The sequence below is a fragment of the Saccostrea echinata genome, unplaced genomic scaffold (genome assembly GCF_033153115.1).
Source record: "Saccostrea echinata isolate AGI-Se365-2 ecotype Australia unplaced genomic scaffold, CSIRO_AGI_Sech_v1 ptg000053l, whole genome shotgun sequence".
In the NCBI taxonomy this organism is placed as follows: Eukaryota; Metazoa; Mollusca; class Bivalvia; order Ostreida; family Ostreidae; genus Saccostrea; species Saccostrea echinata.
In genome coordinates this window covers 224777-251064 of record NW_026889802.1, presented here as the reverse complement: position 1 = coordinate 251064, position 26288 = coordinate 224777, and the positions used below count along the sequence as shown (strand labels likewise).

General features: G+C 33.5%; 1 protein-coding gene across 3 annotated transcripts; it reads left to right on the top strand.

Annotated features, from left to right (window-relative positions):
- Positions 1-123: 123 nt before the first annotated feature.
- Positions 124-25337, top strand: LOC133204501 (terminal uridylyltransferase 7-like). 3 transcript variants are annotated; one of them, XM_061340250.1, is made up of 31 exons: positions 124-252; positions 2028-2391; positions 2821-2882; positions 3022-3135; positions 4235-4388; positions 5510-5583; positions 5881-5997; positions 6205-6388; positions 6702-6842; positions 7028-7224; positions 7434-7544; positions 7743-7823; positions 7979-8150; positions 8469-9220; positions 9457-9604; positions 10010-10096; positions 11049-11149; positions 11439-11600; positions 12133-12222; positions 12631-12744; positions 14622-14699; positions 15872-16049; positions 16500-16547; positions 16913-17004; positions 17104-17228; positions 18609-18898; positions 19065-19186; positions 19427-19651; positions 19877-19918; positions 23406-23466; positions 25072-25337. In XM_061340250.1, the coding sequence occupies exons 2-31, from the start codon at positions 2043-2045 to the stop codon at positions 25176-25178; spliced, it is 4578 nt and encodes a 1525-aa protein (XP_061196234.1). In that variant the 5' UTR covers positions 124-252; positions 2028-2042; the 3' UTR covers positions 25179-25337. The 3 variants fall into 3 exon arrangements, with proteins under 3 accessions (XP_061196234.1, XP_061196233.1, XP_061196235.1); XM_061340249.1 differs by having other exon boundaries at positions 19859-19918; XM_061340251.1 differs by lacking the exon at positions 19877-19918 and having other exon boundaries at positions 25072-25336.
- The last annotated feature ends 951 nt before the right edge of the window (positions 25338-26288 follow it).

Here is a 26288-nt window from a genome sequence, read left to right as displayed (position 1 = left end):
ATACTCAATCAATAAAGTTTTTTCAGCAATTCAATATTAATATAAGAGTCATAATTGATGTATTAAACGAGGTAATATTCTATTTTTTTCAATGTTAGAATTTTATTTCCCACAATTCATTGTCAAATATGTCAGCGCCCATAGTATTGTCGATTTTTATTTCTTTTAAAATTTCGTGGAAGACATGACATACTGTGTATATATACGTCTGTAGAAAATATTGACAAATTGTTTTAAATTGCAGTTTTAGAAGTAAGTGGGTATATTCTGTAAATGGAAAAGTCATGTCTATTTTATTCAAAAGGCACATCTTGAATATTTGTTTATTTTTACCCTTTACTTTCATTTTTACAGTTTAGATCAAAGTACATCTTCAGATATTACCATGTCTAAGCACCAAATCCTAGCTTGAATTCATTTTGAACCACAAATGTCAGTCAATATTTTTTGCGCTCCACATTCTGCTACCTTTTGATATTTTAGTTATTTGCAATGTGTTTCTGTTATGCCTTTACTTGAGAATGAAGTAGCAAACTTGTTTAGTTTCCTGATTTAGCACTGGTTTATTTGCAATGATAATCTAAAGCTAAGGCTGGAGTTATGTCTGTCACCATTCTTTAACTCTATTGATTAAAAGGACTTGAACTTGGCCCATAATTCCATATGAATGTGCATTAACAGAGAATGGTATTATACTGATTTAAGTTTCAGCATGTAGGTCCATACCTTGTATCCACTCCTTGTATTCCTCTGTTGGTTCCAGTTGTCATCAGATGGTCGCCAACCTTTTTAAGATGTTTCAACCCAAGACCATAACATCCTCCATTTGGAGAGTTAGTAGTGGTGGCAATCCACTAAGGGACCTAGTAGGAGACCTAGCTACTGCTTAGAGACTAGAGAGTAAGAGACTAGAGAGTGAGAGACCTACTGGTTAGAGATTAGAGAATGAGAGACCTACTGCCTAGAGACTAGAGAGTGAGAGACCTACTGCCTAGAGACTAGAGAGTAACAGACCTACTGCCTAGAGACTAGAGAGTAACAGACCTACTGCCTAGAGACTAGAGAGTAAGAGACCTCAACAAGAAAGCAACACTTGAACTGATCTTCCCTCTTTAATTTTGATCCTGTCAGCTTTCTCTCTGCTAATTCCCACTTCATTCATACTCTGTTGCTTTCACTTTCATATGGGCATCCTCAGTATGTCTCACTTCTGTTTGAACCATGCTTTACCTTTCTGAAGCTGTTGCTTTTGATGACTTCTGGAAGTGTGTCATTGGCACATGACATTTTGCCTCTCGGTACAATTTTCTTATAATATCCTGTACCTGAAAGTTCTTGTCTTCATGGTCCACTGATGTTGATGTCTACCACTGTCCTTCCTGTATTTGTTTTGATGCCTGCCCTAGGAACTTTGACATCTGCCTAGTCCCTCAGTGTCATGACTAGGCAACACATTGGTATACCTTGAATTCCTCCACTACAGATGATAGTTGTAGCTGGGATGAGCTGTGTAGAAACTTATCACTATATTTCAAAAAGAGATTACACATGAAGGCAACAGCAAGATGATAACTCTTAAGGCAATAGGTGCAATTCATTTATAGTTATGATGTTTTACTGGTTGTGTAACTTACATGTTGTATGTCAACTGATCAACTTTTCCCATACTCAAGCATAGAAAGAACAAGGGTCAACTATTGCCAAAGTATTTTCAGGATTCTCTTTTTGTGCTGAATGGCCTCACATCACAGCACCCTTCATTATGTTGAGACTTTCTTGACAGAACTATATGGAATGCCTTTTGAAAAAATAAATTTAAAAATTTGCACCTGTCTTAAAATAATTAAATTTGAATTTAGAATCAAATATGAGATGAGGACTTCAAATAGTTAAAGTGAAGTGAAGGTTAAGGTCTATTAGACCTTGATAGTATTTATTTATTTCAAGGAAGATGTATTAAAATCCGACATAGATTGCAGAAACTTTGTAAACATTTTTTTAAAATGCTGTGACCTTTCTATTTTTAGAATGATTGAGCAGATATGGCAGAAAGTAAAGAAATTTTAACTGCAGGTGAAATTGAATTTGATATCAAGAAAATATTGAAAATAGGCTCTGATGCAGAAGAGAGACCTTCACCCAAAGATGGCAAAGAGGAGTCAAATACACAGAATAGTCCAGATGAAACAGACTTTATTGGAGAGAAACCATCACTGGAGACTGATAATTCAAATAGCAAATTAGATTCAACAAAGGGCCAGAGTAAAGGAGCACTAGAAAAAGTCAATCATGCTGTTCCAGAAGACATGGTGGAGGTAACCATTTTGGACAAGAAAAAGAAGAAAAAGAAGAAAGGTGCTGGACAGGAACCTAAAGAGATTGATCAAGATGGTAAATATTTTTTATTTTTAGTTCATCTGAACCCCAAAAAGGCTTAAAGACACATGTTTGTGTCAAATAAATTTGTTTTCAATGTGTCATGTGTGTTAAAATGCATATAATACAGATTTGACGATGGACATCTTTTTTGTTATTACAAGAGACATTCTCTTTTTTTAATAGATTATTTTTACAAAGTTTTGATATCAACTTAGATTTAACCATGCATGGATGAGAATTACACCTAACACAATTTTGATGATGATTAGCATTTACCAGAACTTCTGGGATAAACTTTAAAAAATAAAAAGGAAAAAAAAACATAATAAGATGATTTCATAATGATATTTCTTTAAATTTAATGCAATGTATTTGTTGAGGTAATTTTAAGGTATAGGCATATGTATCTTTTACCACATAATGTCTTCATTCAAAATACAGGAGGTGAGGATCCTGTATTCCTGAGTGCATTGGAGAAAGAACACATTTTCCCTTTGAAGAATGTATGTTTTTGTCATTCTATAATGAGAGTCAAAGATTACATTTCTGTAAAGGATAATCCAACTTGTGGAATAAAATTATTTTCTCCTGTTAAAATCAATATAGACTCTTTGTCCTAATGCTACAATTTTTTTTTTACAGAAAATGAAGAAAGCTTTAGTTACTGTGTTCTTTTGTCGCTTATGCAACATACATCTGAATAGAGAGGCCATTTCTCTCCACATCGATGAACAGATGCACTTTCAGAGAATGAAGGTAAACCCTTTATATGTACTAAATGTTTGATTTCAAATTAACATTTTTATGCCCCGCCATGAATATGGCCGGGGCATATAGTGTTTGTCATGTCCGTCTTCCGTCCTTCCGTCCTTCTGTCTGTCCTTCCGTCACACTTTGCGTTTAGCTCTGTTCAAAGCTCAGTTTCAAAGAAACTATCCAAGATATTTTTATCAAACTTCATATGCTAATAGATAGTGATGAGAGCTATGCAACTGCATCAACATTTTTTGACCTTGACCTTTCTTTTGACCTTGTCCTCACACTTTTCTTAAATTAGTGTTTAGCTCAGTTTTAAAGATACCATTCAAGATAGTGTAATCAAACTTCATATGATGATACATACTGATGTAAGCTATTCAACTGCATCAACATTTTTTGACCCTGACCTTTCTTTTGACCTTGACCTCACACTTTTCTTAAATAAGTGTTTAGCTCAGTTTTAAAGATACCATTCAAGATAGTGTAATCACTTCATATGATGATACATACTGATGTAAGCTATTCAACTGCATCAACATTTTTTGACCTTGACCTTTCTTTTGATCTTGACCTTACACTTTTCTTAAATTAGTGTTTAGCTCAGTTTTAAAGATACCATTCAAGATAGTGTTATCAAACTTCATATGCTGATACATACTCATGAGAGCTATTCAACTGCATCAATATTTTTTGATCTTGACCTTTCCTTTGACCGTGACCTCACTTTTCTTAAATTAGTGTCAAACTTCATATGCTGATACATACTGATGAGAGCTATTCAACTGCATCAATATTTTTTGACCTTGACCTTTCCTTTGACCCTGACTTCACTTTTCTTAAATTAGTGTTTAGCTCAGTTTTAAAGATACCATTCATAATATTTTTATCAAACTTCATATGCTAATACATACTGATGTAACCTTTTCAACTGCATCAACAATTTTTGACCTTGACCTTTCCTTTGACCTTGACCTCACTTTTCTCAATTTGTGTTAAAATGTTGCATTACTAATATACCCTCGGCGGGGCATTCATGTCCTATGGACATATTTCTAGTTTATCATTTAAGCTCAATATGTTACTTTTCTCTTGTAAGAATCCAAAAAAGAAACTAAAGAATCCTCAAACATCTCAGGAGAAACCACAGGCAAAACACGATCGGGAACAAGGGAAAAAAGCAGAGAGCCAAGGTGCTCCTGTGTCCTCGTCTAAGTCACAGCAAGGAAAGGGATCCAAGTTATCTATTCAAGGTAAGGGATGTAGATCTTTCTTAGAAACAAAGTAAGGAATCTAGGTCACCTTTAAACAATATGGGATGTAAGTTATCTTTACAAGGTAAGGAATGTAGGTAAGGGATCTACATGTAGGTCACCTTTAAAAGGTTAGGGATCTAGGTCATTCTTACAAGGTAAGGGATTTAGGTTAGTTTTACTTGCTAAGGGATCTGGGTCATATTTATAAGGTGTGGGATCTAGGTCATCTTAACAAGGTAAGGGATCTATGACACCTTTTACAAGGTTAGGGATGTAGGTCTTATTTACAAACTAAGGGATCATGGTCATTCTTACAAGGGAAGGCATTTAGATTATTATACCCCTGCTCCGAAGGAGAGGGGGGTTTACTGTTTTACCCTTGTATGTCTGTCTGTCTGTGTGTCTGTCTGTCCGTAACAAAGTTTGGTCGCAGTTTTCTCAGCAACTACACATTGCAGGTGCTTGAAATTTTAGCACACTCTTTGTTAAGGCATGCCATATGGTGGGATTCATTTTTTTACAATTCCGATGTCAACTTCCTGTTTATCCGTGGGTCTGTCCGTACCATACATAACAAATTTTGGTTGCAGTTTTCTCAGCAACTACTCATCACAGATGCTTGAAATTTTAGCACACTCTTTTTTTAGGCATGCCATATGGTTGGAATCATTTTTGTATGAATCCAATGTCAACTTCCTGTTTATCCGTTCGTCTGTCCGTACCATACATAACAAATTTGGGTGGCAGTTTTCTCAGCAACTACTCATCGCAGATGCTTTAAATTTTAACACACTCTTTGTTTAGGCATGCTATATGTTGGGATTCATTTTTGTGCAAATCCGATGTCAATTTCCTGATTATCACTGTGTCTGTCCATAACTGAACTTGTGTATTCACATCAGAGCGGGGGTATTATTAGTGAGCACTGGCTCACAGACTTCTTGTTTTTTCAAGCTAAGGGACCTGTGCCATATTTACAAGGTATGGAATCTAGGTTTTCTTTACAAAGCAAGGGATCTAGGTTTTATGTTTCTTTCTTTATATGTTTCTTACATAGGGATATGTTTTGTGCAAGCTGATTTATTGTAGAAGGTAAACAAAATTTTAAACCTTTGTAGATATGGATGACAAGACTTCTACGGACATTTTACATAGTACTTTGGAGAAAGAGAAAATATTTCCCCTGAAAAAGGTGCTGTATTTTCCGATTCTGTAGTGTTGAATTCTCTCATGGATTTTTTTCTTAGAGTTATTCCTATAAGTTTAAATTATGTTGCATGTCTTCCAAATCAATTTTATATTAAATACAACAAATGATAAACTAAAATATACCTTTTTAGTATTTCAGTGAAATTATTCAATGTTAGATTGTTTAAAGTATATACCGGTTATGTGTATAAAAAACGTATCTAAGAAAGACCACATGCACTGTACATCCTTGTTGCATGTGGCTGATAAACATTGTCATGAGTTACTTATCTTCATACAGAAGTCAGTAAGGTTCCCTCGAGCCAGGTATTTCTGTCGGCTCTGTGATTATCACATGGATGCCGTGGAGGACTGTAAGAAGCACTGCCGAGATAGTAGACACAAGAGAAGAAACGAGGTCAGCATGTGGACATAAATTCAGTTTTACATCACTTCAGAGGCAGAGAGATTCTTTCTGTCAGTTTTAGTCACACATGTGTGATAGAATTTTATTTAGATAAATTTATACATAAACGTGTAGTTCAAACAAACAATGTCCATTTTTTGTACATATTCAGACTTTCTGTATGGTAAGATTTTAGTTTCGTTTTTACACACTTTTCAGGTCAGTAAGTTTGAGACAAAGTTAAAAAGCATTCCATGTCCCTCCACCAGCCACTTGGCAGCACTTGATGAGCTGGTAGAGAGAATATTTACAGAGAGGGGGTTATCTGAGGGGGATTTACAGTACAGGGAGGATCTAACTAGGTCACTGCAAGACAAACTGACAAAGGATGAACAGCTCAAAGGTAGGGATGATTTGTCAGTGCTGTGATTGGCAGTCTTTAGATAACAAAGCTTTATGTAGACTCTAACTGTAACAATTGAATATGATAATTATATATTTTATTTAATGAGCAGGTAAATTATGGCTAAGCACCTAAACCAAGATTTCGTTTTATATTGTAAAGAGTGTGCATTGTGATTATGTCTTCTTTTGTCATTTCTTTGGTAAAAATCATTTGTGTAAAAGTCAAATTAATCCAAATATCCATTTTGTTTTGTGAATTGGAGGTCTTGGATACATGATGATGTATGACATTAATGTTTCCTTTTTGACAGATGTAAAGTTAATACTGTACGGTTCTTCTCTTTCAACCACTGGAATGAAGGACAGTGATGTTAACATTGACCTAGTTGTTCCTCAGAAGGTCAACCAGGCAAAAGCCCTTACACATGCATATAAAGTTATCAAGTCTTTAGGTATGTAGTCATCACCATAATATGCACAATTTATAAAAAAATGTATGTTTAATATATTTCTCCAAATGAAGGAGGATTTTTAATTTCTATGTATAACAAAGTGGTTGTACATGTAAAACAGTGACTTTTACAAACTGGTCTGTAAGTTAAATGCACCAGAAATAAAGTTCCTGTGAATTTTACAGAGGAGTACAAGGATGTCCAGAGTAACTTCTTATCTGTAGTCCCCTGTGTGTTGTTCACCGACTCAGAAAGAGGCTTGAGCTGTCAGCTGACCATTGGGAGTGACCTAGCTCGAGAGACTAACAAACTTTTACTCATGTATACCAAGTGTGATCCGCGATTCAGGAAACTTGCTTTGGTCTTCAGATACTGGGCAAGGGTAAGTATCTTTTCTAATGAGACTGTACCTGTATTCACTGAGAGATGTGTAAATTCTTTACTGAATTAGAATCACAGTGTGCAATAAACCACATCAAGGATGGGGCTGCATCAAAGTACCCTTAAACATGTTGATTGAAGTTTGCTTGTTATTCACTACTGGTGGCTTTTTTGGATAGAATTGAATGTGTAATAATTTGTCTGTTCCAGATATGTAAAGTGGATTGTCAGATGGAGGGAACTGTGCCTGCGTACTGCTTTTTCCTGATGACTGTCTATTTTCTGCAGCAGTGTTCTCCCCCTGTCCTGCCTGTGTTACATGTATATTTGTACTTGAATTACATTTCTAATAGAAGCTAGAGCTTATTTTATAGTGTTTTAATAAACAGGCTGATTACATGAAAAGTATGAAATTGAGAATTTAAATGGTTTTAAAAAAATCAGTATGACAGATCAGTATGTCATGCATACATAACGCCAGAAAATATTAATAAATGTATAATCTACAAACAAATTTAGACATATGAAGAAGAAACAAAGTCTCAGCCTAAAAAGGCACCAGCTCCCAAGCACTTAAACATGGAACAGGTATCAGTTCAGGTTTGTGTCAAGCTCATAAGTCTTCATTTTAATGTAGAATGCTAATTACCCTGGTAAAGACTAGGGCTGCTTCATAAATAAAAATTCTAATTTAAAAGTGAAGAATACTGTAGTGGAGATTCCACCTTAACATTTATTTTATCTGTCATTTGCAGGCAGAGGGTTGGCATTCAGAGAACACAGACAGCGTAGGAAGTTTGTGGTTAGAGATGTTGGAGTTTTACAGTCTCAAGTTTGAAAACTCTGTAAACATCATTTGTATCAGACAACACCAGGTTCTTTCCAGGGTAGAAAGAAAATGGAACACAAAACGCCTGGCCATTGAAGGTATAAAAACACAAATGAGGAAGTTCTGTATGTTATATGTAAAGTAATATTTCTGTGGTAATTCTTGTTAAGGCCAGTATTCTCTGTTCCAATGTGTCACCACAAAGTTGTGAATTTATAAATAAAAATGTTTCTTTTAATGATGTTGCACATGCCTGGTTGAAGGCTAGGAACTACTCAGACAAAATCTCATTCACATGAAGGATATTTAGTTTGAAATATATTTACATTCAGTTTTATCCCCCCCCCCCCCCATTACTTGATATGTTTAAATGCTGATATTTATTCTTCTAAAGTCATTTCATTTATTCATTTCAGATCCATTTTCACCTAAAAGAAATGCTGCACGTTCCGTGAAAAGTTTTGAACTCTTTGAATATATATGGGACTGCATTAGGATATCTTATCTGTATTTTGGACTGCCATCTAATTTTTCAATTTTTTCTGATGAAGAACAGAAATTTGTCCTGGCAAAATCCAAAAAGAAGGTTGTTCAAAATAATACTGAGAATGAGAAATCAGGAGCTGGAATTTCTTCTGACATGACAGATTTAGGAGGGGGAGGAAGTGTGTTAAATGAAAGTGAAACCAGGAACACGCCAGATTGTGGTGAATCGGTGAATAGGAAATCAATGGACTCTGTCTCAGAACAGGTGTCTTGTTCCATTTGTCCAGAACAATCTGTGACGTCTGGGTGCGATGCATGTTCTGGTAAATCTAGTGAAGAATCTTCCAAGGAGGATGACAGACCTGCTGGTTCAGATAAGTCTGTGACAGAAAACTCCATATCATCTACGGATTTGTCTCAATCAGGTTCCATAGAAGAAATGGCTAAAGGCATTGTAGACAGTGTTCTTAAACATGCACTCTCAGTGTTTCATTCCCAGTATTCTCAAACACAAGATGACATGGCTGCTAGCAGTGATAAGTCAGGCACAAACAAATGTGAAAAAGTAAACGGTGGATCAAACAATGTTGATCCAATCAACACTGAGATTTCTGTGGAGAAAATGGATAAGGCTCTGGAATATATTTACACGTTTTCCTTGGATACTCTTTCTGATGGGAAGGTATGTTTCCACAAGATACATGAGAGTAATGTTTTTTTTTTAAGAATCAGTATTTTACATGCCTACTATTGTGTTTAGTCTTGGAGGAAAAAAAATAATAATATTATTAAAAGTATCTCCAAATACCTCTGCAGGTATACATTCTGTACAAAAAGGTCAAGGTCACTTTATTTATTTATTTATTTTATTTAGAAAATGTTTCCAATAGCATTTATTATATTTACAAATTTGTACAGGGCCCCAAAGTAATATGTGTGATCTGTGAGAAGGAGGGTCATCTAAAAATGAACTGTCCAGAGGATTCCCTACCAGAGTTAGTTCCCCTGCCAGACATGACAAAGGATCATCTAAGGCTACTTACAGAAGTCCTAAAACAAGTTCCAAGTAAGAGAACATGCAATTGTTATATCATTTACATTTTATATGAATCAAATTTTAGTTCTCTCAATATATCCTGTTTATCTTAATGCCATTAACAGTAGGAAATATCTCATTTAATTAAAAGTCAGTATTATGGTTTATATGTTTACTGAGGATGCACAATGAACTGTCGTGTACTAAATAAAAAGAAGAATTTTTCTGTTTTTAAAGTCTGTAACAGTTAGAGCTCTAAGTTTACAGAAACACACACATGTACATGTTTCTCCATAGAAGTAAATACAGATCTTGAAGAGGGGTAACTTCATGTTTTGAAGATATCCTTTAGTCAGGAAAATAAAAATGATGAAGACATGCATTGTGAATTCTTGTGCCTGATTATATTTTTATTTTTGTTTCTGTACATTTCAGAAGATTTTGCTCCCTCAAGAGAGGAGACTCGGGAGAGGGAAAATATAAGATGGGAACTGGAGCTCTTCATACAGGAACTTTATCCAAGTAGGTCTATTTTTAGTATGGGTGATTAAAGACTTTACTTCATGGGAGCAGAGAGGCGTGGCCTAGCTGCTGGACTAAATATCCAGGTCTAATGAATTAACACTTGTTATCCTCATTTCCTTTCACATTTAAAATTTTAGTGCTACGTAGAGCTACCTAGCCACTATAATCTGGAATGCATTCTTGATATTAATTGAATACAACTATCTAAGAATAGTATTGTACATGTGACATGTTTACATCTATGAATGGAGAAAAGAAACAAAGAAGAAGGTACGGTTTTAGCTTTATTGTGCCCTACAAATTTAATGTTCTCAAAAAGTTCTGAAACTGGCTTAAATATTAGTTGCGTATATGACTGTGATAAATCAGGAAAGAATGTGGCATGAAGGAGTACACTTTTGGAAATATGATGTCATTAGTTTGATGCATTTCTCTATTTTAAACAGAAAAAGCCTCAAAATGACCCATTTCAAGGGTTATTTTCCTTAAGAAAATAGTGTCCACAGCCGTCGCCCACTTTAATTTTTGGATATGTTGTGTAAAATTCTTTGAAAAATCACATATCTCAAAATCGTTTTGGGCGATGCCTGTGGACAATATTATCTGAAAGAAAATTCCATTGAAAATTGGTGTCTTCTGCAACTTTTTAAGAAAATACGGGAAAATGCACAAGTTTATGACGTCACAATTAGCATTTAGAAAGTCATGTTAGAAAAATGATTTGTATAATCTTTCTGCATGGAATTTCAATGATTCAGAAAGCATGAGTTTTAATTTTTTACATAACTTTTATTTTTAAGAAAAACACAGGGCAAGATTGGTACTGAAACCGAACCTTGTTCTTTACAGTTATGAAGATAACTGTAAATATTAATTGTAAATGAAAATCCTTTATGTTTCTGTTTGTTATCTTCACATCGTTATTTTACATTCTTCTTTTTGGTAATAGCGGCCCGACTAGAGCTATTTGGTTCATCAAACAATGGCTTTGGTTTTCGTCACAGTGACCTTGACCTATGTATGACCTTTGATGATCTCCCTGTTCCTGAGGTATAATGTGACATTTGGACAAATAAATACATTGTATTTCACATCTGTATTGAAGGGTTACTATTAATTTAGGTAAACTCTTGACTATCTGCCTTTCATTGATAGGAAATGAACACACAAAAAAATCAGAGAAAAGTCAAATTTGCATAAAAATCTTCAAATTTCTTTCTGTCAGATATCATAAAGTGTAGTTATAAATGCATAAAGTATATAAAGGTTTTCATTTCAAAGCAATGGTAATGACTTGTTAATATTATAACTAAGTAGACATGATGTTATCTTTGCACAGAACTTGGACTATGTAGACTGCATAGAGAAAGTCACAAAGAAGTTGAAAACACACAGAGGCTTGTACAATGTGTTTCCCATTACAACAGCTAAAGTTCCAATCATCAAATTCAAACACAGATCATCTCAGCTGGAAGGAGATATCAGCTTATATAATCTTCTGGTAACAAATTTACCTATGTTTACATATATATCTACTGATGTCTGGTAACAAATTGACCTATGTATACATGTATATCTACTGATGTCTGGTAACAAATTTACCTATGTATACATATATATCTAATGTTGACTGGTAACAAATTTACCTATGTATACATATATATCTACTGATGTCTGGTAACAAATTTACCTATGTATACATATATATCTAATGTTGACTGGTAACAAATTTACCTATGTATACATATATATCTAATGTTGACTGGTAACAAATTTACCTATGTATACATATATATCTACTGATGTCTGGTAACAAATTTACCTATGTATACATATATATCTAATGTTGACTGGTAACAAATTTACCTATGTATACATATATATCTACTGTTGTCTGGTAACAAATTGACCTATGTATACATGTATATCTACTGTTGCCTTAGTTTTAGCAGTCAGTTACAAATAAGATTTAAATACATGAACATGTACTTTGTGCAAGAGATGTATAGATAAGGAAATGATTTTTATTTCAGGCTTTACACAATACACGGATGATTAATTTGTATGCTACGATGGACTCAAGAGTCAGAGTGCTGGGCTATGCCATCAAAGTGTTTGCAAAGGTAAATGTCTATTTTCTCCACAATGCTCAATTAAAGCCCCTGACTATTTGACCAGGCTATCCAAGTAAATTTGATATCCCTGGCTCTTATATCTATTTTCTCCACAATACTCAATTAAAGCCCCTGACTATTTGACCAGGCTATCCAAGTAAATTTGATATCCCTGGCTCTTATATCTATTTTCTCCACAATACTCAATTAAAGCCCCTGACAATTTGACCAGGCTATTCAAGTACATTTGGCATCCCTGGTTCTTATATCTATTTTTTTGTGGGGGGATATGTTAGATTGGTGATGCTCTATATCCTGATATCTTTATTATTTTGATAGATATGTGAGATTGGTGATGCCTTGCATGGTAGCCTGTCATCTTATGCCTATATCCTGATATCTTTATTATTTTGATAGATATGTGAGATTGGTGATGCTTCCCGTGGTAGCCTGTCGTCCTATGCCTATATCCTGATGTTGATTTACTATCTACAGCAGTGTAAGCCACCAGTTCTCCCTGTCCTTCAGGAGGTGAGTAGTGAACTGATTCTCCTGTCAGGAAAGATAATTCTTTGTAAGATTCTTAGTCATCATCTGAAATGTTTATAAATATGAGGGTTGATTGAAAAGTAATGTCACAACTACTATAAAATCTTTAAAAATTGGAATTTATCAACAAAATTTTATATACTTATACCTCAATTTTTTCTTAAAATTTACCTTAAAATTTTATTTAGATATAAGCAAAACTTTTTAAAATACTAAAATAAGTACAGTGTTAGGTCTTGTATATTGCTAGAGTGCAAGAATGTGACCGATATCGTTATGATGTTACTTTTCAGCAGTCATTTTCAGGTCATCCATAAATCTTTTAAATCTCTCAGATATACATCTATTTCTTTTATGCACACTCCCACCTCTTGCTGAAGTGCCTAGTTTTGAGCTATTTCAAAAAATATTTTCACTTTTCATGGTGCATTTGCATATCCATTCCCCTGTGCATACCACCTCACACCTTCTTCCAAGCATCTGTCTAACTTGAGACTTACATTTCATTGGTATTTTATGTAACTTTTGTATTCTTATAATGTTAAATAATTTAATTTTGTTTGTATTCAAGTCTCTGATTGGTTAATATCCAAAAAGGAACACAAATTATTTCTGTATAACCTGGTTTGGTATGGGGACACCCCCCCTGACAACCAGCTGAATCATCAGTATGCATACAATCCTCTCATTTCCAGTCCTCGGGATTCATGGAAAATTCCAGATTTAATAAATATACCTTTAACTTCAAACAATAATTCCATCTTACCACATGTAAACAAACTGCTAAGCCTATGTATCAGTCTTTACCTCCCCTCGCTTCCCATCACTCCCGTTACTTCCGTTACTACAGTTGTATTATTGAGCGGCAAATTTGAACTAATAAAAACCAACGAAATTTTACACCCATAGTTATTTAATGATTTTAAAATTAAATTATAAGGAATGACTCTAATTCTTGGCCAAGAATTAGAGTCATTCCTAAAATATTTCCCTTATAAGTTGTTAATGTCTTAGATGTCAAGTCTGGCGTTAAGTCTGGTTATCAATCTTTTCAATATTTCAACTAGAAAGAAGAAAAATTGGACGATCCGTCAACCTTTAACATCACTTAATTTTTGAAGCTGACAATACATAAGATCTATGCCAAAGGAAAGAATATGAGTAAAATTTGGACAAAGTTCAAAGAATTTTAAAACTACAACTCCAAAAAATATGCTTTATAGAAAAATGGCAGTAAAGATTATTAAATACAAGCATGTGAGAGGTTATAGAGATTTGCGGATGAAAAGAAAATGAGTGCCGAAAAGAAATGTCCTGATGATTCGATGTCTGTAACATTTTTGCCATGCAGTGATACACAAAACCTATCTTTGTGTTAATACTAATATTTTAAAAAGTATTATATATGACTGAATGAAATTTTCAGGCAGAAGTCAAAATAAATAAGGTATTGGTATGTAAAATTTTCTTGATAGCATTTGATTATTAAAGATTTTTAAAGCGTTTGTGACCTTACTTTTGAATCAACCCTCGTATATATGTAATAGTGACAATACAACCCTCATATATGTAATAGTGACAATACAACCCTCGTATATATGTAATAGTGACAATACAACCCTCGTATATGTAATAGTGACAATACAACCCTCGTATATGTAATAGTGACAATACAACCCTCATATATGTAATAGTGACAATACAACCCAACCCTCGTACATGTAATAGTGACAATACAACCCTCATATATGTAATAGTGACAATACAACCCTCATATATGTAATAGTGACAATACAACCCTCGTACGTGTAATAGTGACAATACAACATAAAATATAGCTGTTTAATGTTTACATTTAGCTACACACAGAGCCTGATAAACCAGAGAGAGTGGTAGAGGGATGGAACGCCTGGCATTTTGATGACACTGAGGCTTTAGTATGTTGTTATGGTGATTCTTTGGCAAAATTATTTATTACTTTTTTCGATAAATAAAGTTGAAAAAACTGTTGAAACAGAAATAAAGAAAATATAAAGTAAAAGATATTGTTAGTACAAGTGTATAATGTCAATGTATGACTGTTTACATACAAGTGTATAATGTCAGTGTATAAATGTTTACATACGAGTGTATAATTTCAGTGTATGATTGTTTACATACGAGTGTATAATGTCAGTGTATGACTGTTTACATACGAGTGTATAATGTCAGTGTATAGCTGTTTACATCCAAGTGTATAATGTGAGTGTATGACTGTTTACGTATGAGTGTATAATGTGAGTGTATGACTGTTTACATATAAGTGTGTCATGCCAGTGTATGACTGTTTACATGCGAGTGTATAATGTCAGTGTATGACTGTTTACATGCGAGTGTATAATGTCAGTGTATAACTGTTTATATATGAGTGTATTATGTCAGTGTATAGCCCTTTACATACAAGTGTATTATGTCAGTGTATAGCTCTTCACATACAAGTGTATAATGTCAGTGTATGACTGTTTTCATATGAGTGTAATGTCAGTGTATGACTGTTTACATACAAGTGTATAATGTCAGTGTTTGACTGTTTACATACGAGTGTATAATGTTGGTGTATGACTGTTTACGTACGAGTGTATAATGTCAGTGTATGACTGTTTACGATGTCAGTGTATGACTTTTTATGTATGAGTGTATTATGTCAGTGTATAGCCCTTTACATACAAGTGTATTATGTCAGTGTATAGCTCTTCACATACGAGTGTAGAATGTCAGTGTATGACTGTTTACGATGTCAGTGTATGACTGTTTATGTATGAGTGTATTAAGTCAGTGTATAGCCCTTTACATACAAGTGTATTATGTCAGTGTATAGCTCTTCACATACGAGTGTAGAATGTCAGTGTATGACTGTTTTCATACGAGTGTAATATCAGTGTATGACTGTATACATACGAGTGTATAATGTCAGTGTATGACTATTAACGTGTGAGTGTATAACGTCAGCATATGTCTGTTTACGTACGATTATATAATCTCAGTGTATGACTGTTTACGTATGAGTGTATAATGTCGGTGTATGATTGTTTACGTTCGAGTGTATAACGTCAGTGTATGACTGTTTCAGCCCAGACTGTGGAGCCATTATGGTAAGAACAATGCCAGTGTGGGTGAACTCTGGACGGGCCTGTTCAGATTTTACACAGAAGAATTCAAAATGGATGAATGTGTTGTCTGTATAAGACAACATGAAACTCTTACAAAGTTTGAGAAGTTATGGAATGGTAAATGTATCGCAATAGAAGGTGAGACTTTTATAAAGTGATAAAGTGTAGAGGTATAAGATTATTGATTTCTAGTACTTCATGTAAATGATGAATGTTCACAAAAAGCCTGTGTGATTTACACACCAATAACATAGACAAACTATAAATTATTCCTTTCATCTAGATTTCACATGCATAAAACCAAGGAAATGCACTCACAATTTGAATTTGATGTTGCCCTATTTCACTATATATATCATCATATTTTCATTACCATCTCGGTAGCCTCATTATATCATGCAAGTTTATATGAAAATGGTTTTCAGATCAATTTCATAGTTTTGATTTAGTAAAAAAGAAAAATGCAGCAAATGTAAATATAGTAGAACATCGCATGATATCTTTGTATGATAAAAGATTGCTCTTGAAAATAATGTTTGTTTTTATTTTGTGTTTTATATATTTGTGTGTTGAACAACTTTATTTTAGATCCATTTGATTTAAACCACAATTTGGGCGGAGGCTTGTCTAGAAAAAGTAAGTGTAACAGTTCACTGTTATAAGGATCCACTTATATGGTTGATTATAAACCTCTGAACAATCTCTATTATTATATAAAAAAATCTGGTTCTCCTTTGTCATCTAGTTTCAGCTCTTGATAAAGCATTTCTATCTTTCATCCTGAAATGTTTTTTTTTAATTATTTCGAAAGGAATTCAAGTTCTTTTGCAATTCATAAAAGTAGGCCTTAGAAACTTTTGAAATTTACACTATTAACACATTATGCAATACAATACTCAGAAACACTGGGTGACATAGGGGAAATTATATTTAACTGCATGTTAATTGCATGTTGTTAAGAGTTCTATCATATTAAACAACTGTTCTTTAATTATTTTCAGTGCATCAGTATATAATGAAGGCTTTTGTCCATGGAAGACTGCTTTACTGCAAACCTGTAGACAAAATACCAACTACATTCTCTAGTCCAGCTGTACGAATAAGTATTTTTTAACGAGACACTCAGCTTTTGAACCTTGTAATACAATTGCTTTCAATTTTTAAAAATGAGAATTTTTAATGTTCATTTTAGGATTATTTCTTTGACAAAACCCAGTTGACATCGGGAAGTCCGCCCAATGATAGAGGTTGTAGAGTCTGTAATAAAATTGGACACATCGCAAAAGAATGTCCAGTAGTCCTGAACCGTAAAGAAAGGTAGGTAACCAAAATATACAATTATACAACTGTACTAAAAGTAATTAAGGAAAAAATATACAATAATACAACTCTAATGAAAGTAATTAATCACAAATATTGAAAATGTCTAAATGACATAAACAATTATCAAATTACTGAACTTTTGGTAAACATGAACATGTATATGTATATTTAAAATGTTATATACATGTCTCTACATTTGCCAATATAAATATATTTTGTTAATAACCTTACCAGATTAATATGGGGTTATACATTTGTAACCTCACTGCAGCTTTTGTGACTCTGAACAGCATGCATAACTATCGTATAAAATGTACTATACATTGTATCTGATTCAGAGGGAGGATTAAAGTAACTGTATGGTAAAAATATGAGTGTAACTTAATTTAGTGTGTATGAGGGTTGTCTGGTAAAATCATGGACCATAGTGAAAAATAAATCAATGCTGCATTCTAAAATTTTCATATTCTTTCACTATTCAACATTATTCACCAATATACATAGCAAATTTCAAATAGATATATGCTCAAAAAGACAAAAAATGGTATTTTATGTAATACAGTTAAAATGAATGTTCCACCATATTGGAATGAATAATAAATGGTGAATGTTCCAGTGGATTTGGTAAAGCAAGTGGTGAAAAGTTCAGTGAGACAGCAATTCTCTTTAAATAACAAAATGAGCCATAGATACTATCTCCTCCAACTTCTTCTGAAGACATTTAAATCGTACTTGGATTTCAAAGGGAAAAAATCTCTTCATACACATTATGTGCCACAAACTTAAGGTACACAGACAATGTCAAAGTACCCCTATTTTAACATCATTTTTCATTTGTTTTGAGTTGGATCAACCTACACCAATCCAAGAATTTCACTCTGTAAAGAGGCAAGGGACCCTCTTACACCCCATGGCACCTTCAGAAGTTTTGCAGTATGTAGTGTGCTTTTAATGGTATTCTCACCACAATCAAGCTCGAGAACGGTTTTTAGCTTACCTGAGCCGAAGGCTCAAGTGAGCTTTTCCGATCAAAATTTTCCATTGTCTGTCGCTGTCTGCGTTGTCTTTGTTGTAAAATGCATTGTCCACGATTTTACTTGACAGTCCACAGATTTTTTTGGTGTGTATGAAGATTAGAAATCACATTGGGGATGATAATTTTTGCATAAATAGTTAGCTGCTTCTGCAAATTATCATATGTTCCAATGTCAGTTATATCCTCATATACCCCAAAAATAGTTACTTATAAACAAATGGATACAATTCTCTGGACTTCTTCCTTATAGGTAGTGGAGATATGTTTATTTGTTTTTTGGTCTGGAAATTCAGCAATATGCAAAACTACAGAAATTTTGCTTTTTAAATGCATTAAAGGGAAGAAAAAGAAAGGGAAAGAAGAGCAATGGAAGAAAAAATTGCAGCTAGAAAACTTGAACAGGAGAGAGAATTCTTTAACCAGCAAATGAGGAACAGTCAACAGAGGGAGTATCATCACAATCAGAACAGCCATCAGAGGGAGTATCACCACAATCAGAACAGCCAACAGAGAGAGTATCACCACCACCAGAACAGCCATCAGAGGGAGTATCACCACAACCAGAACAGCCAACAGAGGGAGTATCACCACAACCAGAACAGCCATCAAGGAAATAATTTACCAAGAGGTGAAAAGATGTTTTGGTTGTAGATGGATCAATATGTATAAAAGTACAAATGCCCTGACATTAATGATTATACACTAGTAGAAGTAAACCCACAATAAGTAGAAAAGAAACAATCCACATTTATGAATAGCTTTATCTTGATGTAAACACATTTTTTTTCTTACAGCTTATAGAAGAAGTAACTCGGAGAGTCAGGAGTATGCTCCTCATACCAGACAGTCCTTACAGAATCCATTACTGTCACATCCTCAAATGCAAGGGTATATGTCTCCCCAAATCCACCAAAGGGTACGTAGCATAAATGTTAACCCCCTAATAGATTGTAACTCAATAAGACACATTTTTAGATCATCCACAAGGAAGTTTAAAGGGGTATCCTGGAATCAGGATGTTCATCCATTTGTCTGTAGATGCAAGGTTAAGCACATCATTTAGAATACTTTCTGGCTCACTTATATTAAATGTTAAAAAAATGACATACTTTATATCCTTTTGGAAACATTTTACTAATTTTTCATGGTATTTTAGGACAACAGACCCATCCCTCATAATTCACCCCAGCCTCATCTGTCTCAGGCCTACTCCAGATCCATGGGGGGCATGAAAATTACTGGCCCACCCCCTCAGCAGCTCTATAGGATGCCAGGACACGACCCACAACTGAACATGCCCAGTAACCAAGCTAACAGGATCTCACAGAGGAACCAAGATCCCAGAATGCATCAGTCCAGAAATCATGGTCCTTCAATGCAGGTATCTTCACCTATGAATGATTTGCATGAGCATCCACGGATTCAGGGGCACATGACATGTCATGCAAATAATTCACCTCCAAGAAATCAGAATCCACAGGATGATGATGATTGCCTTGGTGATATTTCTCCCACTAACAAATCCAATTTATTTCATAATCTTCCCACCATGTTTGTTTATCCATTGTATTTTAATCCATATCATCAGGGGACACAACTGTTACAGGGACAATTTCCTGGTTACTGGCAGGTGTTGTCTCCCCGACAGGTAGGGTTAAATCATTTTTACTGCACGCTTGTTACTGACAGATGCTTGTTTTACCCTCTGCCTACTCACCATGACACCAGTTTGATGACTTTGTTTTCTGTTTTGTTTTTGAAGCATGAAACAAAATCCTCTATAAGGAAGTATAATTCACCAGGAAAAGTTTTTAATATGTAAAAAGCATAAAATAAATTTTATAATGTTTTAGTATTAAAATTATAATAACATATACCATTTAGCAAAAAATAACATTTTTAGTTTAAAATATGAAAGAAGAAATTAACACTGCAACCAGTATAAGAGTTCAGATCTGCTGTTTACAAATCCGATGCTTTAAGCCACTGAGCTACCTATCCAGACACTGTATTTTAGAATTGGCCTTTACATCTTCAATTGTGAAGCACTGACATTAAAATAAATCGTGATATGTTATTTCTCCATGAATCTTCTATCACTTAATGCTTTGGATATGAGAAATGATGCTGCTATCATTTTCATTTTTCAAGAAATTTGTTAGTGAATACTGCTTAATTGTCCACTCTATATTTAACTTGAGAATATAAATACTGGTGGATTGTTAAATATAATTACATATTACTTTAAAGCTTAACTAGTGAATATTAAACATCTTCATAACATCATGCCTTTTAAATTGTGCATAGCCTTGAAATCTATTTATGCCCGTATTGATCTGCAAAATTATTGCTCTTTTATGTAATTATCACTGATATACATGTATTCTTGGTTATTTTTAAGATGAGGATTTCAAAATTGAGTTCAAAAATTATATATTTGTTACATAAGATAATATTAAAATTGGATTCAAATAGAAAGTAGAATGGAATTGGTTTGGTAATCAGTTGCACACAAACTGTATACATTTATATTCTCTTTGCCTGCTTGTTTATATGGATTCATTGTTGTATTTTCTGTGCACCTCTTAAAATTACTTGAAATTAATGGCTTGAAGAAAAACTGATATTTGTAAATCATTATCCGATAAAGCAGTACTTCATTTAGTATAGGACATATAAAATTATCTTGTTATTACAAGTAGACGACCCCATCCCTTAAAAACTTTAGACAATGTAATATTTTATTGTTGTATAGAAGATGCTGTGATGCACAACCTGATGTAGCAGTGGCATGGTTACAGAAATTTTTATGCCTATATTCTGGTTTTACATTTTACAAACTCTATGTGCTCTCTATTTTGAATTATTAGAAAAACAATTATGACTTCACATGAGAGATACATGTAAATAAGTGAAACAAGATATTAATACATAGAATCTCTGCTACCAACCACACAATATTTGTTTTTCCATGTTTCACACAATGTCTCGCCATGCGCCGACTACGAGTTTTTACATGATAATACTGCTCCTGTAATCAGTGAGTACTTGATCTTGCTATACTATCATGTATGGCGTCACACGTTTGTGCCTACATTAGCAGAGACTATGATGTTTATAAATTAAGTCACATGATCATGTGTCCTTCAACTCCTAAGAGCAAACTCTGACAAAGATGAGAAATTCTTTAAAGCTCTATGTTTTAAAGCGTTGTTCACTGCCAAAAACGATATTTTTAAAAAATCTAATTAATGCAGAAAATTCAATGTATCATATAGCCTAATGGTAGATTTTAATTTTCTTTGAGCAATGAGTCCGTCCTAAAAAAGGTAAACTAACCAAAGTAATTTGCTGAAGGAGACTTTTATTTAATTAGATAAGACTAAGACTTGACCCAGAAAAAGAACTGTTAAGGGATGTTATTGACTAGGGCCAATAAACAAGGGACAAAAATAGATAAAATATAAAAAAAAAGATATTATTGAAATTCATATTGCTTTCAGAGGGGGTATAATAATATTATGTATCATGACTGGTTAGAGTACAGTGTGCACAAACACAGTACATACATATATTGATTTATGCACAGTTTTCACTGAGCGAATGAAAATGTATACATGCTGTTTCCTATTTGAACAACTGGTTTGCTTTGTTCTAAGCAATTTTAAAATCAAATATAACAGATTGCTTGATCAATTCTTTTAGATGTGAAGTGCAATATATAATAGAAGGAATTATTTTGATATCTTACTATTAGGAAATTTTATTCATGTTTCATTCCTTGAATCTGTGTTCCAGTATCACTTAAAATGTGGGAAAATTAAGCTTATGGTAAAACAGAACAATCTCTAAGTCTGCAAATATATTTAGCTCACCTGAGTCAAAGGCTTTAGTGAGCTTTTCTGATTGAAAGGTGTCAGGTGTCTGTCTAATGTAAACTTTTAGCTCACCTTAGCCAAAGGCCCTAGTTAGAATAATCTAACTGTGTCTTGGGACAAGCCCTCACCACAGTTAAAATACGTCTCATATATTTGCAATGTAGCAAATCAAAGCGGATCCGCTCCGAAATGATTTTGAAGTATACAAAAGGAGTTGCACTGAAAATAACTACCAAATTAATCATAACAAACCTTTTTGAGATTGTATGTGATGAAAATTCAACTCATTTTCTCAACATTTTTTTCTCCCTTCAAATTTACATGCCATGTTGACATTCTGAACTCTCTGAATTGATCTTAGTAAATGCACTGAGTTCGAGTTATCGCCCGTGTTTATTTTGCTACAATGCCAATACACGGAATGAATTCTATCGTTAAACTGGGTCCGTAAGACAATATCATCTTAACGATAGAACATTCTATCTACAAAGGCCCAAGTGAGCTTATCTGATTGAAACTTGCCCATTATCTGTTGTTGTCATAAACTTTCACATTTTCATCTTCTTCTCCAGAACCACTGGGCCAATTTCAATCAAACTTGGCACAGAGTATCTTTAGGTAAAGGGGATTCAATTTTTTTCAAGTGAAGGGCCACGCCATCCTCCAACTGACCAAAGGGAGAAAATTAAGGAATTGTAAAAATTGAATGGGATCGTTTTGAAAATCTTCTTTTCAAGAACCACTGGACCATAAAAGATGAAACTTGTGTGAAAGCTTCCTGAGTCCTGACATAGTGTAGATTGAAGTTTGTTCAAATCATGACCCCCAGGTTAGGATGGGGCCATTATGGGCAATCAAGGTTTTACATTGGAATATATAGGAAAATATATAATAGGAAAAATCTCAAAACATCTTCTAGTCAAGAAGAACAAAGCCATGAACAGTCATATTTATATGGAAGCATCCCAAGGTAGTTTAGATGCAGATTTATTCAAATCATGAACCCTGGGGGCAGGGAGGGGCCACAATGGATAGTCAAAGTTTTACATATTTTGATAAAGAGCTGAAAACAGCAGGGCCATGGTTACTAGGTGAGCAGGTGACCTCTTATTCATACTGTAGCCACGGAAATTAGTAATACACTGTCATTCATTTTAAATCATGAATTTTTCATTGAACCATACAAGAATGTTCTGTCAGTATAATTTGTTCTTGTATAGCTTGTCCTGAACGTGGTACCTTTGTGTTATCTTGTAGGTCTCAAGTCAAGGATTAGAACAAGGTCGAATAGTCAATCCCAGTAATCAGCTCAACTTTGGTGAGTGTTTATTTGACAGTTACAAAGTTAAGCAAATTTTTTTGTTTTGTTTTGATGACTAGCAATAAAATTTTTGATGTGGGGCATTTTTTTTTAATGTAAAACAAATTGATTTTAGAGTTTTAAGCTCACCTTGGTGTCCATTTGTCTGTACTTCTTTTCACATGTTCTACTTCTTCTTAAGAACAACTTGGCCAATTTTAATCAAGCTTGCCACGAAGCATCCTTGGGTTAAGGGGATTCAAGTTTATACAATTAAAGGGCCACACTCTCCTTCAAAGAGAGATTAAGAATAAGTCAAAATTTAACAACATATTTATTATATAGGGATAAATGCAGCTAAAGTACAGTAGGGTCATAGTGACTCAGGTAGACATTGTGGTCCATGGGCCTCTTGTTATAGGAAAAAATATTTTGACATTTTTTAGTTTCAATCATATATTCATAATTATATATATAAATACATATATATTATACATAATTATATATATATATTTACATATATATGTATATATAGGTACAATTTAAGAATTTGTCACTACATGTAATAATGAAATTAAAAAAAGCCAACTCCACTAGGTTCACATAACCAAGAAAGGTAACTCCTGCTGCTATCTTCTAACTTTTAGACTGCTGTGATATATATAGTAAGAGACGACCAGTGCAGCAGGTTATTCATACACCATAGAATTAAATAATTCAATGATGACAAAATAAGGGATGCATGGTTTTATCTGTATACTGGTATATCAGGATTTTATTGCGCAATACTTATCATGATACGGAGACTTGAATACCTATATTTAATACATGATTGTAAATACAGGAAATGATTAATTTTATTTTCAAATTTTTAATTAAAATTACTGGAAGTGTAAAAAAAAATGTTGTTAAACAGTTAAAAAAGGACATCCTAGCATCCTAACAAGCTTATCAATATAATATTAAGAATGAAAAAAGTAGTTATTTTTTCACACCATTTCATAAGAAAAATTATGGAAATTCATTTAAAATCATAGTAAAAATTGCATTAAAAAATATCATGATATAATTGCGATATTTAAAAAAAAAAAAGGCAAGATATATCATGATACAAAATTTTCGGCGATACTCATCCCTAGACAAAATATTGGCAGGAATACTGTTTTCATTTGGATTAAGAATGTATAGTCAGACAAATTTGGAATGTTTTGATATTCAGAGCACTCGGAGCTTAGTAGAGCCAGAAGTTCAAGCAATCAGATTGTTCATTTTTTGACTCTCTTTTCTCGTAACTTTTCATTTCTTCTCCAGAACAACAAACCGCTTTTAACTGCACATGATATCTAAGGGTGAAGAAATTCAGATATAAATTTATCTAAGACCTTGTCCTTTGCAAAAGAGAGATGATAATAGATATGAAAGTTAAAGTATGATGGATACCATGCAATTTTGTTCTTGCATGAAATTAAAGAAATGTTATGTGTTCATTTTATTTGTCCATTTTCAGCTATGTAGCTACCAGGTATTCAATACAGGTTTGAATATGTAAAAGAAGGCTCTATTTTGAAATGAATAAAAAAAATTACCATATTTCATTACATCACTGTGGTATTTCACTTTCAGGCGTCACTGTTCCAAATGAATATTACAGGGGAGGTAACATAGAACAGCAGAGATTCGGTAATTCCCAGTATCGGGGGCAGCTTAATCGACCATCACCCAGGAAGTGAACAAATTGTGTATTAGGCTGTTAACTTTATAAATATTTTCGGACTGACTTAGTAATTTTACACTTAACTTTGATTCATCATTTAACCCAAATGGACATTTAGTGTTTTATAGATAAGATAAAATGTCTCTATTTTACAATGAAATAAAAAAAAAAAGAATCATTAGAATTAATAACACTGTTGCTCTCATTTTTTTTTTGTAAACTTAAGCATACAATAATTGTACGGGAAATTGATGGGGATGACTTAATTAAATAGTTGAGTAGCTTGAGTCTTAATGAATTTAATTAACTGGAAGACACAACAGTTAAGGCAGACTTGAGTTCCTTAATATATATTTTGCTTCAGCTGTGTTATGAGATTTAAATATTCAGCACATATTTTGTTCTTCTGTATTCAGATTTTTTTTTTTTGATATGAACATTTGTCATTGAAATTAAAAAAAAGTCCTTAACACTATAGGGAAAAAGAAGTTGTGAATAGTGAACATTTTGAGAACCCTAATCTTCTGTTTGATTCTCTACTCAAGGCTGTTATTATCTGTGTTCATTCTTTCAGTCTTTGGTTTTATGTTTAAAAGTTGAAAGTATCAAACAAAATTCAGTTTGTCATTAAAACAAATTTACTTTGTCAAATACGATTTGGTAGCATGTAATGTAAATACAGTGTTTTATACAAAATTCCCAAGTCCTTACTCAGAAAATGCCCAGACGCTCAAACATCTTAAGTTGTGTATTTTATAGTCCCGACAAATCTTGAACTCAGTAGTCAGAAGATCTGGTTGTTTGAAATCCAATTTTTAAAAAGTTCTTAAACATATTTCGTCCTACCTTATTGTACAATTTTTTTTTTAAATCATGTGTCTCCCAGAATATACTAGTTGTGAAATTAAATTCAGAATTGGAAGGAATTTTGGCACAAAGCAAGGTCTTAAACGTTTCTTTTATTATAAAAGAAAAAAAGGTAAAAATTTAATTTTTAAAAGCCATATTCTTGAAGATAGCTCTAAAACTTTTACTTAACGTTGGAGTTTTAATGATTTATGCTTCTCTTTTGTGATGTAGACATGTCGTCATCAGGTCACATGGCGTAGCTGTCAATCATTCCGTT

Bases quoted from the DNA above. Each gene is read 5' to 3' on its own strand.
- LOC133204501 (XM_061340249.1), top strand. From the start codon at position 2,043: ATGGCAGAAAGTAAAGAAATTTTAACTGCAGGTGAAATTGAATTTGAT. The intron at 7,824-7,978 runs GTTTGTGTCAAG...TGTCATTTGCAG, and splicing joins TGGAACAGGTATCAGTTCAG to GCAGAGGGTTGGCATTCAGA. The intron at 11,601-12,132 runs GTAACAAATTTA...TTTTTATTTCAG, and splicing joins TCAGCTTATATAATCTTCTG to GCTTTACACAATACACGGAT.